Source organism: Capra hircus, chromosome 15 (assembly GCF_001704415.2).
Source record: "Capra hircus breed San Clemente chromosome 15, ASM170441v1, whole genome shotgun sequence".
In the NCBI taxonomy this organism is placed as follows: domain Eukaryota; kingdom Metazoa; phylum Chordata; class Mammalia; order Artiodactyla; family Bovidae; genus Capra; species Capra hircus.
This window is the reverse complement of record NC_030822.1, coordinates 29,779,704-29,795,941: the sequence shown is the minus strand read 5'-3', so window position 1 is coordinate 29,795,941 and position 16,238 is coordinate 29,779,704. Positions and strand designations below refer to the sequence as shown.

General features: G+C 39.9%; 1 protein-coding gene across 2 annotated transcripts in view; it reads right to left on the bottom strand.

Moving 5' to 3' along the window:
• The window catches only part of RAB6A (RAB6A, member RAS oncogene family), an 82,661-nt gene extending 73,155 nt beyond the window's left edge, over window positions 1-9,506 (bottom strand). The window contains exon 1 of one of the 2 annotated variants that reach the window (XM_018059367.1): window positions 8,954-9,506. In XM_018059367.1, coding sequence (XP_017914856.1) covers window positions 8,954-9,023 — 70 coding nt within the window. In that variant the 5' untranslated portion in view covers window positions 9,024-9,506. The remainder of the gene's footprint in view (window positions 1-8,953) is intronic. The other variant, XM_018059366.1, reaches the window with a different exon arrangement.

Below are 16,238 nucleotides of genomic sequence, written 5' to 3'. Positions count from 1 at the left end.
GCCTATATGAAGGACATTATGCTAGACACCAAGGACAGAAATTTAAAAGATCTAAGATGAATTTTGTGCAGCCTTAAGAACTATCAGATTGAGACTGAAGTAACCATTTAGACTGTGTTTACATAAAAGACAAGAACATTACAGTAAAAACTTTGAAAACAAATGTACAATATTCTGGAGAGGAAAGTGTTAAGAATTTTGGAAGTACAAAAGGAATGCTTTATCTAAAACTAAACGAACTCAGTCTTTTTGTGAAAAGGAACTATAGGTCAAAATATCTTTAGTCCAGAGGTGGCCTAAAATCTGTCTAAATCACATTCTCTATTTCCCTATTATAAACAACTTAACTCACCTTCTAATTTAAAGTACACATCTCCATTCAGCTCCAAGAAAGCTGGCAACCAAGCTTATCCTCTCCAGCAAAACAATGGACAACTCTTCTTTAAGAAATGTGACTGGCAAAAAGACTTAAAAGAGCTAACATTAGAGACTTTCCCCCAAAAGAAATCAGGCAAATTGTCCTACAGAGATGCCCAATAAACCCACATAAGAGCTTAAAAGCAAATTTTTGTGTTCAACTCTTAAAAAAGGCAGACAGTTAAGAATTACTAGTTCTCTGAGGACCACATCAAACAAGAAATTAAAAAACTAGAATAAAAAGTGAAAAGCAATTTATAAAAAACTGAGTAATGAGAAAGTCATATCCCTTTAATGTTCTCAAAATGACAAGAGATATAGCAGAGATTAACAAACGGTGAAAATCAATTATACTTCAATAAAAAAATGTTAGTGACAAGAGAAGATGCTAGACTCAAAAAAGATTCTACAGACAGAAACAATCAGAAAACAAAGAGCTCTTTGAAATTAAAATGATAGCACAAATAAAATGTAATAGAAGTTGAGAAAATCTTTTGAGAATTAAAACAGAAACAAATGAAAAAGGGACAAGATAAGATATAGTTAGAGGATCAATCCACAAGGTCTAATAAGAATTCCAGAGTGAAAATGGAGAACAGAATATCACATTAGTTAAGTCAAGAAATTTTCCTGAAACTAAACTTATGTTTCCAATTTGAAAGGATTTATACCTATTACTCAGCATATAAAATGAAAACAAACACATTATCATGAAAGATCAAAAGATGAAGAGTTATAATGGCAGCACTAGACACTACAAGACAATATATTAATGTCTTCAAATTTCTGAAGAAAGAACACATCCAACCTAAAATTCTAACGCCACCAAACTTCAGTGGAAGGGCTGTACAAACACATTTTCAGATATACAAGGTCTAAAAAAACTTTCTCCCATGTTCCTTTTTGGGATTTTCTCCAAGATGGTGGAGTAGAAGGACACATGCTCATCTTCTGCGAGAACTCCTAAGAATCTGTATGCAGGTCAAGAAGCAACAATTAGAACTGGACATGGACAAAAGACTGGTGCCAAATTGGGAAAGGAGTATGTCAAAGTTGTATATTGTCTCCCTGCTTATTTAACTTATATGCAGAGTACATCATGAGAAACGCTGGGCTGGATGAAGCACAAGCTGGAATCAAGATTGCTGGGAGAAATATCAATAACTTCAGATATGCAGATGACACCACCCTTATGGCAGAAAGTGAAGAACTAAAGAGCCTCTTGATGAAAGTGAAGGAGGAGAGTGAAAAAGTTGGCTTAAAACTCAACATTCAGAAAACTAAGATCATGGCATCTGGTCCCACCAGTTCAATTCAGTCGTTCAGTCGTGTCCGACTCTTTGCGACCCCATGAATCGTAGCACGCCAGGCCTCCCTGTCCATCAACAACTCCTGGAGTTCACTCAAACTCAAGTCCGTAGAGTAGGTGATGCCATCCAGTCATCTCATCCTCTGTCGTCTCCTTCTTCTCCTGCCCTCAATCCCTCCCAGCATCAGAGTCTTTTCCAACGAGTCAACTCTTTGCATGAGGTGGCCTAAGTATTGGAGTTTCAGCTTTAGCATCAGTCCTTCCAATGAACACCCAGGACCGATCTCCTTTAGAATGGACTGGTTGGATCTCCCTACAGTCCAAGGGACTCTCAAGAGTCTTCTCCAACACCACAGTTCAAAAGAACAATTTCTTCGGCATTCCGCTTTCTTCCCAGTCCAACTCTCACATCCATACACGACCACTGGAAAAACCATAGCCTTGACTAGACAGACCTTTGCTGGCAAAGTAATGTCTCTGCTTTTGAATATGCTGTCTAGGTTGGTCATAACTTTCCTTCCAAGGAGTAAGCATCTTTGAATTTCATGGCTGCAGTCACCATCTGCAGTGATTTTGGAGCCCAAAAAAACAAAGTCTGACTCTGGTCCCATCACTTCATGGCAAATAGATGAGGAAACAATAACAGTGACTGACTTTATTTTTCTGGGCTCCAAAATCACTGCAGATGGTGACTGCAGCCATGAAATTAAAAGACGCTTGCTCCTTGGAAGAAAAGTTATGACCAACGAAGATAGCATATTAAAAAGCAGAGACATTACTTTGCCAACAAAGGTCTGTCTACTCAAATCTACGGTTTTTTCAGTAGTCACGTATGGATGTGAGAGTTGGACTATAGAGAAAGCTGGGCACTGAAGAACTGATGGTTTTCAACTGTGGTGTTGGAGAAAACTCTTTGAGAGTCCCTTGGACTGCAAGGAGATCCAACCAGTCTATCCTGAAGGAAAACAGTCCTGAATATTCATTGGAAGGATTGATGTTGAAGCTGAAACTCCAATACTATGGCCACCTTGTGGGAAGAACTGACTCACTGGAAAAGACCCTTGATGCTGGGAAAGATTGAAGGCGGGAGGAGAAGGGGATGACAGAGGATGAGATGGTTGGATGGCATCACTGACTCAATGGACATGAGTTTGAGTAAGCTCCAGGAGTTGGTGATGGACAGGGAAGCCTGGTGTGCGGCAGTCAATGGAGTCGCAAAGAGTCAGACACAACTGAGCATCTCAACTGAACACGTTCCTTTTATTAGGAAGCTACTTACTGGTAGATAGGTTTACATAATGAGGGAGTGAACAATAAAGAAGAAAAATGTAATCTGAGAAACAAGGAATCCATGCACATGAGAGACAAGGAAAACCTCAAAATAAAAATAAAGGTTGACAGCTGTACATCACTCATGGAGGGTAACTAGTATAGAAAGCAGAGACATCAATTTGCTGAAAAAGGTCCCTATAGTCAAAGCTATGGTTTTCCCAGTAGTCATGTATGGATGTGAGATTTGGACAATAAAGAAGGCTGAACACCAAAGAATTGATGCTTTCAAACTATGGTGCTGGAGAAGATGCTTGAGAGTACCTTGGACAGCAGAAGATCAGTCAATCTTAAAGAAAATCAACCCTGAATATTTACTGGAATGACTGATTCTGAAGCTGAAGCTCCAGTACTTTGGCCACACTGATGCAAAGAGCCGACTCACTGGAAAAGACCCTGATGCTAGGAAAGACTGAGGGCTGGAGGAGGGGGTGGCAGAGGATAATATGGTTGGATAGCAAAGTCAGTGGATATGAATTTGAGCAAACTTTGGGAGATGCTGAAGGTCAGGCAAATAAATTAGAAAGGATCGTAAGATTCTGGGGGAGATGTCCCAGGAAGATCAAACTGAGAGAAAACCTGATACATTCAAGTTCCGAAGAAAATCTGCCATCTTATGAAAGGAGGAATAAAAAATTATATTCGTATTTGCCTGTGCTTGCATAAAAAAATCCCAGAGTATATATAACATATATATATAATTACTAATGGAGGAGGAAATAAGGAATGAGGTCACACGAACAGAAGCAGTAGTAAGGTTTTCTTGAATATAATTTTATATAATTTTGATTTGTGAAATATGTGACTGTATTAACAGTTAAAAATAAAGTTAGGGGAGAAAAAAGTGGTCCAGTTTAAAGTCCTAACAGAAATGGATTGACTTCTTAAGTATCTCCTTCAACTTTGGAAGCTCTAATTCAAGAATTTCAACTTGAAGATGCTTAAACTATTAATCATATTTACAACGTACCTTTCCCGAAACACCATACTCCTCTGTCACTTCTCTGTACCTTTTACTTATACCTTTCAAAGTAACTGCACTCATCACACTATACTGTACTCAGTCATGTCTGACTCTTTGTGACCCCAAGAACTGTAGCCCACCACACTTCTCTATCCATGGGATTCTCCCAGCAAGAATAATAGAGCTGGTTGCTGTTTCCTCCTCCAGGGGCTCTTCCTGACCTAGGGAATCAAACCTGAATCTCCTGTGTCTCCCGCACTGGCAGGTGGATTCTTTACCACTGAGCCATCTGGGAATCCCATTATATATTTCTTCCATGATGAAATGTTTATTTCTTAAGAGCAGGCTCATATTAAACTACTTGACCGCATAGCAGTTTTCAGTGCCAGGCACTCTTCTAAATACTTTACCTTTTAAGTATTTAACTAACTTAATCTCCACAGTACCTGTATATGATAGGTCCTATTATTTTTATTTTATAGAAAAAGAAGTCAATAATTTGCCCCTCATCAGTGATTAGAGTTAAAATATGAAACCCAGACACAGTGCTCATAATTACTAGCTCTACTGATTAGCTTTATCATTTCAGAACAAGATATGGAAAAAATTCCTTCTGTTCTAAATACAGTATGAAGCTATAAGATACAACTGGTTTAATATTATCTAGAACCTAGTAGTTCTCAAAATATGGTCCACCAACTCCCAGGATCTCTAGGACCCTTTGGCTGGGCCCACTACTCTCCTGAGGGTCAAAACCATTTTCGGAATATCAAGATGTTATTTGGCTTTTCATCACTTTCATTCTCTCATGAGTGTATAGTGGAGTTTCTCAGAGCCTATGTGGTGTGTGAGATTGTAAGAGACTGAATGCAGAAGCAGTTATTAGAACCAGATGACGTTTAATACATCAGCTATTACAGAGATTTGCAAATATGCAAAACGATGCCACTCTTTCACTAAATTTTTGTTTGGAAAATAGTTCTCTTTCATTAAAATGATTATGTCAACATGTGATAGATTTTATACTATTATTTTTAGATGAAAGAAATATTTTAAAATTTTCTCAATTAACTTTTGATGCAGTAAACAGGGATATAAAAAGCTCTTTAGAAGCCTCAACAATTTGTGAAAGTGTAACAGGATTTTAAGAAGAAACAAAGAGCACTGACCTAGCCAGTCAAAACAGTTCAGTATTTCTTGTCTCTGATATTAAGATTTTTTTTCCAACACTGCATACTATAATTCAAAACAACTAATGTAAAAAAGGTAATAAGTAAAAAAATAAGCAGTACTAAGCCAGGTATGTGTTTCTTTTTGAGATTACACTTCCTAATTTGTAACTCATAACATTTGTTTGTATTATTTTCTACTCTAAACTATCATGACATTCTTAGAAGTGCCTCTGCATTTCAAGACAATGATTGAAAGTAGTAACAAAGGAGGTTCCTCAAAACTTAAATACACAGATTTAAGATGTGTATTTCAACATTTCTTTATTAAATCATCTATACTACTGAAATACAAAGAAACCATAAAAGTTTACTACAGTGAGATTACCAAGACTGAAGTCATTAATTCAGTATGAGACTTCGTAATACTAAACAATTCATCTTCACTATAGAGCACAGATCCTTAATTTTTGAAAAGCTAAATAAAATAGTCTATCTAACTTCAAATCTGTTCCATGAATCTGTCTTTAATAATTATTTGACACATTTTAGGCACTATAATAAGAGAAAATAATTTAAAATAACTTTAACAATACAAAACTAATTTTGTTCAACTAAAAAAAACGTATAAGATTATGGTCACTTTTTTTACGTGCCATGATAAAGGCTATATGTAAATTATTGGAATCCATGTCCCCTGAGTATATGTACTATCCCCATATACAATCAAATAATTTAAGTACAAAATGTTATTGTTGGGAATTCACTGGCAGTCCAGTGGTTAGGACTCTGCACTTTCACTGGCTGGCCTGGGTTCAATCCCGGGTTGAGCCCAGAAATCATGCAGTGCAGCCTTCCCCTCCCAAGAGAGTTACTGTTACTATTAATTGCATAAGGAAAAAATGTAGACTTCACCATAACAAAGATGACTTTGGCTTTGGTTACTATTAGATTTAATCATCATTCATTCTGAGTACCTGCTACAAGCCTGGCACTGGGGATACAATGAACAAAAAAATAATTTTTAATCTTCATGGGACTTGCATTCTGTTGTGGGAAACAGACAAAAATAAACACAAGTAAGAATTAGAAATATGGTAAATGCTATTAAAGAGACAAGGCTTTGCTACAGATTAGTCTTTGAAAGATGAACTGTGGAATTCTAAAACCTAAAAATAAAAAATTCATGAGTTAAATCAACATGACATGGACTCTAGACTTTTGCTAATGCATAAGAAAACTACAGACACTGCCTGTGAAAACAGAGATCAATCTTTCCAAAGCCAATGGACGGTATTACTGAGCAATACAGTGGTCTCAAAAGATAATAAATCTCACAGTTCTACAGAGTTACAAAGCATGTAAACACAATGCTAAAAAAAAAATCTAAGATGAGCCTAAGGAGACAGGACAACCAAATGTAATGTGGCATCCTGAATTGAATGTTTAAAGACAAAGAGATAAAAATTGAGAAGACCTGAATAAGCTATATATTTTAGTTAATAATGTATCAATATTGGTTCATTAACAATAACAAATGCACCATAGAGATATAAGATGTTAACAATAGAGGAATCCGGGTGGGGCTAGATGGGAACTCTGCAAGATCTTAATTTTTCTGTAAATCTAAAACTGCTCTAAAAAATCAAGTCTAGTTACAAAAAATTTAAGACGGTGGAAGGAAGGGGAGTTAGTTAAGATTTAAGAAATTAAATGAGAAGCCATAAAACTCTGCAATGTGAATTAGAATATAAATACTCAAGAAATTCAAAGGAAACTTGCAGATTCTTAAATTATGGTCTCTATTCATACTAAAATCTTCCTAAGACAGAGATTAATGTATTTTTCATGCAAACTGAATAGCTCTGCATCACAATGTAAGGCAGGCAATCAAATCCCTAGAGTGCACCATAAGCACTTTGTGTGTGTATGTGTATGTGTGTCCTATTTATCAATAATGACCAATAGGTGTATTTTATGTATGGCACTGTCTTGAAAATGTCATAAAATACATAGACAGGGATCAATCTCAGAGGTTTCAGTAAGTTACTTAAAGGAACAAGTTTATATTTACTTGGAAATACATAAAGGAAAAATACTCGAGGAGACTTGATAAGAGGTCAGGGAGAAAAGAGTATTTATGAAAGGAGAAAAACAATTCCTCAAGACCAACTGGAAGCAATTTTGCAACTATTATTAACCTATTTTAATGCCATTCCAATTAGTATAAATAGTTCAAAGTAGTAATAAGAGCTCCAAATTTATTTGCTATCTATCAGTTATTTTCTTTCCCATCAAAAGAAATAAATGTTTTCTATAGCCTAACCTAAAATATCTAGCAGGTAACTCAACTGTCTGATGACTCGGGAGAAACTAATTAATCTCTCAATGACTCAATTTTAAAGACAAGAAAAATGTGAGAGAAACAACAGAGCATGATAATCGCTAAACTACAGAGTATGAAGTTTGCATAATATAGCATAAAATTAGAATTACCATAAGAAGTAATTTTAGAAACGGTCATCACAAAATTAGAACCTTATACCTAATTTGTATTACTTTGTAGTACAATGACAGCACAAGTTTGACCAGGTAAATGACACAACAATTTCACTCATCAGATACTAACTAATATTAACTATACAAGAATCATTTAGTCAAAATGATATTACATATTCAAATCTAATTTAGATAACAAGTGGATGAATCGATTTCTTCTCTACTCTCTTCTCTACTCCCAAAGCCCAAATGAAATCCTACAAAACAATGTTTATTATTCTAAACCTGTCTCTCAAAGTAATCCTAAATATTGATATATATTTGAAAAATACTAATGAAATGGAATAATTAACACCTCCCCAGTAATTCCTGTCTGCACCACTGTGAGAAGAATCAGATACTGCTTCGCGTTGAAGCAGAAAAAGGAGAGGTGTGATGTGAAAAATTCCAAGTAAAACGATCATGACATAGCATCTGGCAGAGATTGGAAACGCATGAACACTGCCGAAAGGATCGTCAGGGGTGAAAGTCAAGAGAAAAAAACGAGGTTTTCCAACGAGCCACAGCCTAACCCAAGGGGCAAAAATCGCCACTGCCGCCGCCACTCCCTCACTCACCAACCACTCCATCCTCAAGTCCCCTCCAATTCAGATACATATCCTCCAAAACCCCGGCCAATTCCCCCACCCAGGTGAAAACAACCCAATAATTTCCTAGGACCCCCCCCCCCCGCTACTTCCCACCTTCGGTAAGACCCGCACCTCTCGCGGCTAAACCTCTGGGGAAAACAACGCCCAGATCCCACCCTCCCAGCGCAAGGTTGAAGAGGGCCGGTTACCCAGCGTGGGGCTTCCCGGGTGGGCCTCACAGAGCAGACCAACTGGGATAAGAGCAAGGAACAAGGGTGGGGCTCAAGGGAGGGAGCTGGGGTTGGCGAGACGACGGAGACCGGAGGAAGAAAGGGATGGACAGCAGGCTGGGGCTGGGCGGGGTGAGGAGCGGGGAGGGCAGATCGACCGGAGAGGGCCGGGCTGCGGGGAACGGAGCCCGTGGACTGAAGGGTCAAAATCCGAGCGACGGATCATGGGAAGAGGAACGGGTGGCGAAGAGGGGTCGGCGAACCGAATACGGGCAGGGGCTGCGGGGGGTAGAACCGAGCGCGAACGCGAGGCCCGCAGGGAGCCTCCACGGACTGAAGGGCCGCATTGGGGGGCGGTGCGGGGAAGCCACGGCCAGCTGCCAGGAGTGGGGGAGCCGCGCACTCACCGCTCTGCTCCCCCAGGAACACCAGCTTGAATTTCCTCAGCGGATTCCCGAAGTCTCCGCCCGCGGACATGATGGAGCCGGAGAAGCTGCCGCCGCCTCAGCCCAGAGACCTCCCGGACCGACGCCGCTCCAACCGGTTGACGAAGAGGCTAGAGGAAGAGCCGGCGCCGAGCTCTCTCGGCCCCTGCAGGGCCCGGCGGCGGAGCAAGGCTGGAGAGCAGGGCTCCTCTACACAGACAGGCAGCCGTCGCCGTCGCCTCCCCTCGGAGTCGCCTAGCACCTCGCGAGGCCCGCAGCTAGAAAGGGAATGAAGGCGGTGTCGGAAGCAGCCAGGGGTGTGCTAGGAGTGGGGGGGATCCCAAGGCTAGAGCCTTTCCCCTCTCAGCACCCGGCACCGAAACTGAGGTGAGGGTGGCGGAGTGGGAGCCGCAGAAACGTTTGGGACCTCTCACACGCAGCGCTTCTGCTCCACAGCTGCCGCCGCCGCAGCCCAACCTGCTGAGTGCGCGAGCCTGTGGCGCGGCGCGGGGCGAGCCCGGGCGCGAGCCTGCCGCCCCGCCAGCCCCGGCGTGCGTGCGTGCGCGTGCGCGCCACAGACTGCGCCTTCCTGGTTCTGCCTGCTTTCCCGGCTCCGCCCGCTCAGCGGAGATCAGGGGTGGTTAGGTTTCCACCGGCTTGGGAAGATGCAGGGAGGTGGTGGGGCGGAGGCTGGAGGAACTGTTGGAGATGGAATAGGGAGCACTTACGTCAGTTACTGGATGAACCAATCGAAAGAGGTCAAGGGCAGGCAGAGATGGGAGTGAGTTGGCGGCGCCAGAGCGCGCGCGCTACCCTCGCGTGGTGGAAAGCGGCTGAGCGTGGCGGCCATGCGAAGTGTGGCCAGGCCCATCCTGAGGGGAGGGGAGGGGAGGGGAGGGGAGGGGGAGGGGAGGGGGAGGGGGAGGGGAGGGGGAGGGGAGGGGAGGGGAGGGGAGGGGAGGGGGAGGGGAGGGGGAGGGGGAGGGGAGGGAATTGGGGCGGAGGCGGGGCCGGAAAGGAAAGGGAATTGACCCAGACAGTGCAGGTGAAGTCGGAAGGCCTTAGGTGTGCAGATGGTTCCTCTTTCCTGAGCCCTCAACCTTGCTTCTCATTCCTCACATCCGCCTTTCACCCACTTTCTCCATTTTCTTTCTTATAATTCCTCACATGATACCCTTCTTGGTACATTCTCCGCTGTTGCTCCGAGGAGTTTCTTAACTACCAGAAGCAGGGCTTTCATATTTTTTGCAGATGAAGAAACAGAAGCTCATGGGAAGGAAATGACTTACAAAATCCACAGTCATAAAGTGGAACCCAGGTTTTGTCTTTTCCCCCATTGAACCTCCACAACTCCTGTTGATAAGCCTATTCACTTTCTTTGCCTGACCTGTTATGGTCTTCTGTTACCAATCTTTGTTGTTCAGATATGGACAGCTCTAGGTGACCCCACCTTCTACTGTGACAGAAAAGGATTTAGATATCAGGTAAACCAAATCCTCCATTTCACAGCTGGTGTAACTGAGGCTTATGTAGGAAATGGGTTTGCAGAAAGGTCACACAGCAAATTGGAGATAGAGCATGGCCCTGATGTGGGGAAGTGGATATTCTAAGGATCATCTGTTTCTTCTAAAGCAGGGTTTCTGAATCTGCTGTGGGTAGACCTCCCTTAAATTAGCCATCTACAGCTTGCCTATTTTTCTGTGAAGAGAATCCATAACTTTCAACCCAGTTCATGACCCCCAAAGTGAAGATGACCCCCCAAAACTAATGTCACACTCAAGAGGAGCTCAAGAAGATGTGACAACTAAGAGTAATGTGGACACACTAACATGATAACTAAACTGTTAAGCTGAATGGGATCCTGGAACAGAGAAAGGACATTAGGCAAAAACTAAGGAAATCTGAATATATATGGACTTTAGTTAATTACAGTGTAACAATATTCAGGTATTAATTGTAACAAACATATCATACTAATGCAGGGTAATAGAGGAAACTGGGGGTGAGGAGAGGCACATGGGGATTTCCTGTACACTCTACTCAATTTTTCTGTAAATCTAAAACTTTAAAAAAATAAAGTCTATTAATAAAAGATAAATAAATGTTAAGAATTATCAAATAAATTGTCAAATTAGAGAATTTGGCATCAACCCCTACCATACTTCAGTCACAACTCACCATACTATAGGACAGCATATGAAAAAGTAATCCTTGCCCTTGAAAGAGACACTTTTGAAAACTGGTATCAAAAATACTTCCAAGTTAATAATAAAAAATAAGTTATTAAATTTGTGTATCGAGCCATACCATTCACAAAACACATTTATGTACATTTTCTCATTATTTGAGGGTTATTTACTTAGCTATAGAAATGACAGGATCAAACAATTGCCTTCTCAAACCCAGGGATGAATTGCTGAATGAACTAGGATAAATTGAGCGGAGGAAAACAGATTCTTAAGTCTTCATCTATTCTGGCCTATCAAGACAACAGATATATCCTCGAATCTCCTTCTCCATCAAAATTTACTTCTGTCTAGTTCCTGTCAACCAAGCAGCAGAAAGATTTTAGAACACACACCTAAAATGAAATGGTAAAAACCTCAGTTGTGACATGGAAACAACTTTGATTTTTCTTTTTTAATATTTGATTTTAAAAGTAATTTGTCAGGTCTGCTAAGGCCCTCTCCACCGGTAATCCAGAACCTTAGTACACAAAAAGAGTAGCTAATACCAAGTAGAAAAACTGCAAACAAAAATGAGTGGCGATTTTTCTTTCTGATGTGTACCAGGTCTTCATTATGTTTCCTAAAATAACCTTTAAAGGAACATCTGAGGATTGGAACTATAATTATTTTGTGCTCCCTCCAGAACTTTATGAATCAATTCTTCCCTGCTGCTTTGATCTCTGTAATCACCTGGGTGGGTGTGACTATTCCTACCATTCTAAAGAGCAATATTACATAGGCATCTCTTACCCCAGATGTTTTTAATGTTTTAACTTGGCATTTTGCATCAACACATAAACAGCCTCATTCTCTTCTGAAGCTAAATTCATATTTATCAAGTGCTCTGTGTAAGCAATATGTTTTATCTTTAGAGATCTTATGGTCTAAAAGTTGCATATTGTGTACTATGCAAATCCATTCATCAAATGGAGAAATTACTTGGAAGAAGAAGGAATTAAAGGGGCCTCTTTCAAGGGTGCTTTCCCCAAAGGGTGCTTCCCCCAACACTTTCACCTCTGTGATTTCTCTTTATCTTGAACATCTTCCTTCCTCTTCCCAATTCCTACTCATTCTTTAAAATCATCTTTTAAAAGTTCTTAAAAAATTCCTCATTCTGCCCCCATTCCCACAAGGAGGGTAAATACCCTTCCTGTCCTCCACTGCATGCCAGGTCGCTTCACCTGGGTCTGACTCTTTGCCACCCTACACACTGTTGCCTGCCAGGCTCCACTGTCCATGGCAGTTCTCCAGGCGAGAATAGTGGAGTGAGTTGCTTTTACCTCCTGCAGGGGATCTTCCCAACCCAGGGATCAACCCCTTGTTTCTTCCATTTCCTGCATTGGCTGGTGGGTTCTTTACCACTAGCGCCACCTGGAAAGCCCTCTGTTGTATCCTATTCTTCCCCATCACTTAATTGTATTTGTTAATTGTCTGATTAACCTGACTACAAGCTTAATGAGGTAAAAGCTCATGTTTTGTATTCCCAACACTTGCAGAGTGCTTGCTCCACCGTAAGCATGTAACAGATTTTTGTGAAATAAATGAGAGATTAGTTTTCTTCAAAAGGTGAATGCGATTTGGGCATATGGAGATAGAAGGGCAAGAGCACTTTGGAGAAAGAGAACATCACTTAAAATCATGTGATGTAAATGGATACTGCATTCCTTTAACACACTTATGGCAAAGATGCCCAGATCAGAATTTCATAACTAAAAATTGGGGACAGTGGGAGAGGACAGCCTTGGCAGCTCCATTGGGAAAGTACCAGAGCAGCATTCTTTGATTAGTTTAAAAAGGATTGCTAATTTAAAGCCCATGAGTGTGACTAGGAATCTAACACACAGAAATCGTAGTACAATTACAGCTTGTCTTTCTGCCCCCAGAGAAAAAAACCTCCTGAGGGAGGACCGAGATTTCATCTTATTTCCTGTGACAGACACTATTTGTTGCCTATCCAAACCAACACACACACACTTCCACAATATATACTGGAAAAGATGAATACTTTTCCAGCTTCCCTTCAGCTAAGCTATATGGGCACCTGACTTTGTCTGAGCCAATGGGATACGAAGGAAATGTGCCAGAGACTTCTAAGATAAATTTTCTTCCTTGATAAGAAGAGATACTTGAGGAAAAACTGCCATTTTTCTGTCACTGAGTATGGTTATATAAGGACATGATATCTAGAGCAAACACATTATGTGAACATTAATATATAATCCTGAAGAAAAAGGTCAACTCACTGATGATGGCTGAGCAAAAAGCTAAAAGGCATCATCCTATCACTGAACTTCCTCTGGGTTTCTTTTTAGCAAAATAATAAATGTCTTTGGCTCAGACGTTAAAGCGTCTGCCTCCAATGTGGGAGACCCGGGTTTGATCCCTGGGTTGGGAAGATCCCCTGGAGAAGGAAATGGCAATCCACTCCAGTATTCTTGCCTGGAGAATCCCATGGACGGAGAAGCCTAGTAGGTTACGGTCCACGGGGTCGCAAAGAGTCGGACAAGACTGAGCGACTTCACCTCACCTTATATGTATTAATGTCTTCACAATATGTCTTTGTCACTGTTACTTGTGGCTGGAAGCATCTGATAGTCTCATCTTTAGATCCCCTAAAATACCTCATACAACTCCTTAAACATTAGGAACTCAATACTTTGTGCGTGTGTATGTATATATAATACAGTAATAGTTACCATACTGGAATGCCTTTTTCTGCTTACTACTCCCTAAAAAAAATTTATTACTCTTGGAGAGGCAGGAAATCAATAAAAGGAGAAAAACTACCCAGGTAAAAGAACTGAACTCATATTGCTCATATTTGAAACAAATAATAACTCTGGCAGGAATTCAAATTCCATCAAATGTGAAGCCCTTCTAACCTATTCTGAAAGTTATTAAAATTATTGCTACTAAAAATAATAGTGGATCAATATTACAAAGCATAAAAAATGACAAATGCCCATTAATTCAAGGTGACCAATTAAATGACCACAATTAACACAAGATATATTTAAGCAAGTCCTATTTCAAAAGGAGTACAATTAAAAAAAAAAAAAGTGGGAGGCCTCATATCAAAACCTGTTTTCCAAACACCTTATGTGCTGTGGGAGTAGTATAAAGGTTGTTCAGTCAAGGTGGAGGAGAAGGCAGTTAGAACCTCAATGGAATGGTTCTTCCTATGATTATGGCCAATTCATAAGCTGAGTCAGAAGTTATTTTTGCTACAGAGTGATCTACACAATCTATTTTTGATAGTTCCATTTTGTTCTGTTCATGTGAATCATGGACCCTGTTATGAATAATGCGGTTTCTCAAAGCCTTAGATGTGAGATGTTACTTCTAGGCTTTGAAATGCAGTGGGGGAAGAGGTTGCTTCTTTTAAAACTAGTCCAGAATGTGTAATACCTGACACATTGCTGGAGCTCTCGACTCCCCACACTCTATCCCCCACAAATAATAGTCTCCTCTAAGATGTGCAGGAGAATGAATCATCCCACCTGCTACTAAGAGATTATCACTCTCACAGAAGAAGAGAACAACTGCTTCTATTGCTGTTTATGTAAAGAACAGAGTATCTTAGGACAAAAAAATGAGACCAATACTGTTTGCACTTAAATGCCAACAGACTGTACAGCCAAATTGTAACTTGCCTAAAATGCCAAGAGAAACCGTCTTTTTGTGGACATATTTCTGGATTTTTGAATTTTATACAAAAATCAAAAGATATCAAAATCATTATTTTGTAGCTGAAAGTATCCAGTGAGATGGTGAGCTACAATATCATTTGGAAAAACTGAACAAAATTCCAGTTTTAGCATAGTAGATTAAAGTTGTTTCTGCTTTCTTCCTTCTCTGAAACTGTTCCAAAACAAGAACAAAAAAAAAAAAAAAAAGCAAACTCTGGCTTTAACATCTCTAACCCAGTTCCATAATATTTTAAGTTAGGAGACAAAGAACAATGGTAGCTGACTAAACAGAGGATAGAAAGTGCTTACAGAAGGGAAAAGTAACAAGCAAGTCAATCAGGCAAGCAGAACACTGGAAAGGCTCAGGAATGTGAAGTTCCAGGTACAACAGAAGTTAGGGAGGAAAAAAGGGACACAAAACAAGGGAACTGTATCAAAGATCATATAAACAGTAGTTAAAAACCTATTCCTAAAAGTAGAGGAAATGAACATAAGAGGCTCCAGGCATAGTATCTCTAGGCATATACATATCAGGCATAGTACAGTACTAGAGTGAGGTGCTGTCAGAAGATATGGGGCTTGATAGCCATTTCTCCAAGCAACTTTCATAACACAGGCAGCAACTTATAAGTCTGAAAAACAGAGGGAAGATCCTTTTTTATATAAGCTGAAACATCTCAGAGAAAAGACAAGTGAATTCTAAATATAGAGGTAAATTCCGCCAGTTCACCATCAAATCATCCTATATTGAACCCTTCTAATCAGTAAATGCAACCCCCTCACGCTGAGCTTCCAATTATTTTGATGCTTCTCTTAAATCTGAACAAGCTGTAAAGATTTGCTATATATTTATAAAGTCTCAAATATTAAGTAGAGAATATAAATAAACCAGGAAAAAAAAGAAAATGTATGATAAAAGCTATTGCATTTTTTAAGGAAGAGCAAGATCCTATTTTTAAAAAAGGGACACTTTCAAAACAGGCTTTCTTGGAAATTAAAATTATGATAGCCAAAGTTTAAAAATAAAATATTTGGAAAATACATTAAGGAAATGTTCCAGAAAGCATAGCAAAAAGCTAAGAAATGGACACTAGATAGTTTGAGGAGTATCTAGGATTAACCCAGAAGACTCAGCATACAAATAATAGAAATTCTATAGAGAGAGAATAAAGAAAACTTTAATGCAGAGATTATTATAAAATAAATCATATAAAATAAGTTCTCACATCTGGGAAACATGAGTTTCCAAACTGGAAGGGTATGTCAGACATCCAGCAAAAATGAAAGAAGAATATCTCAGGTTACGTCATTATGAAATTCCGTTATCAAAGAAAAGATCTTAAAAGTTTC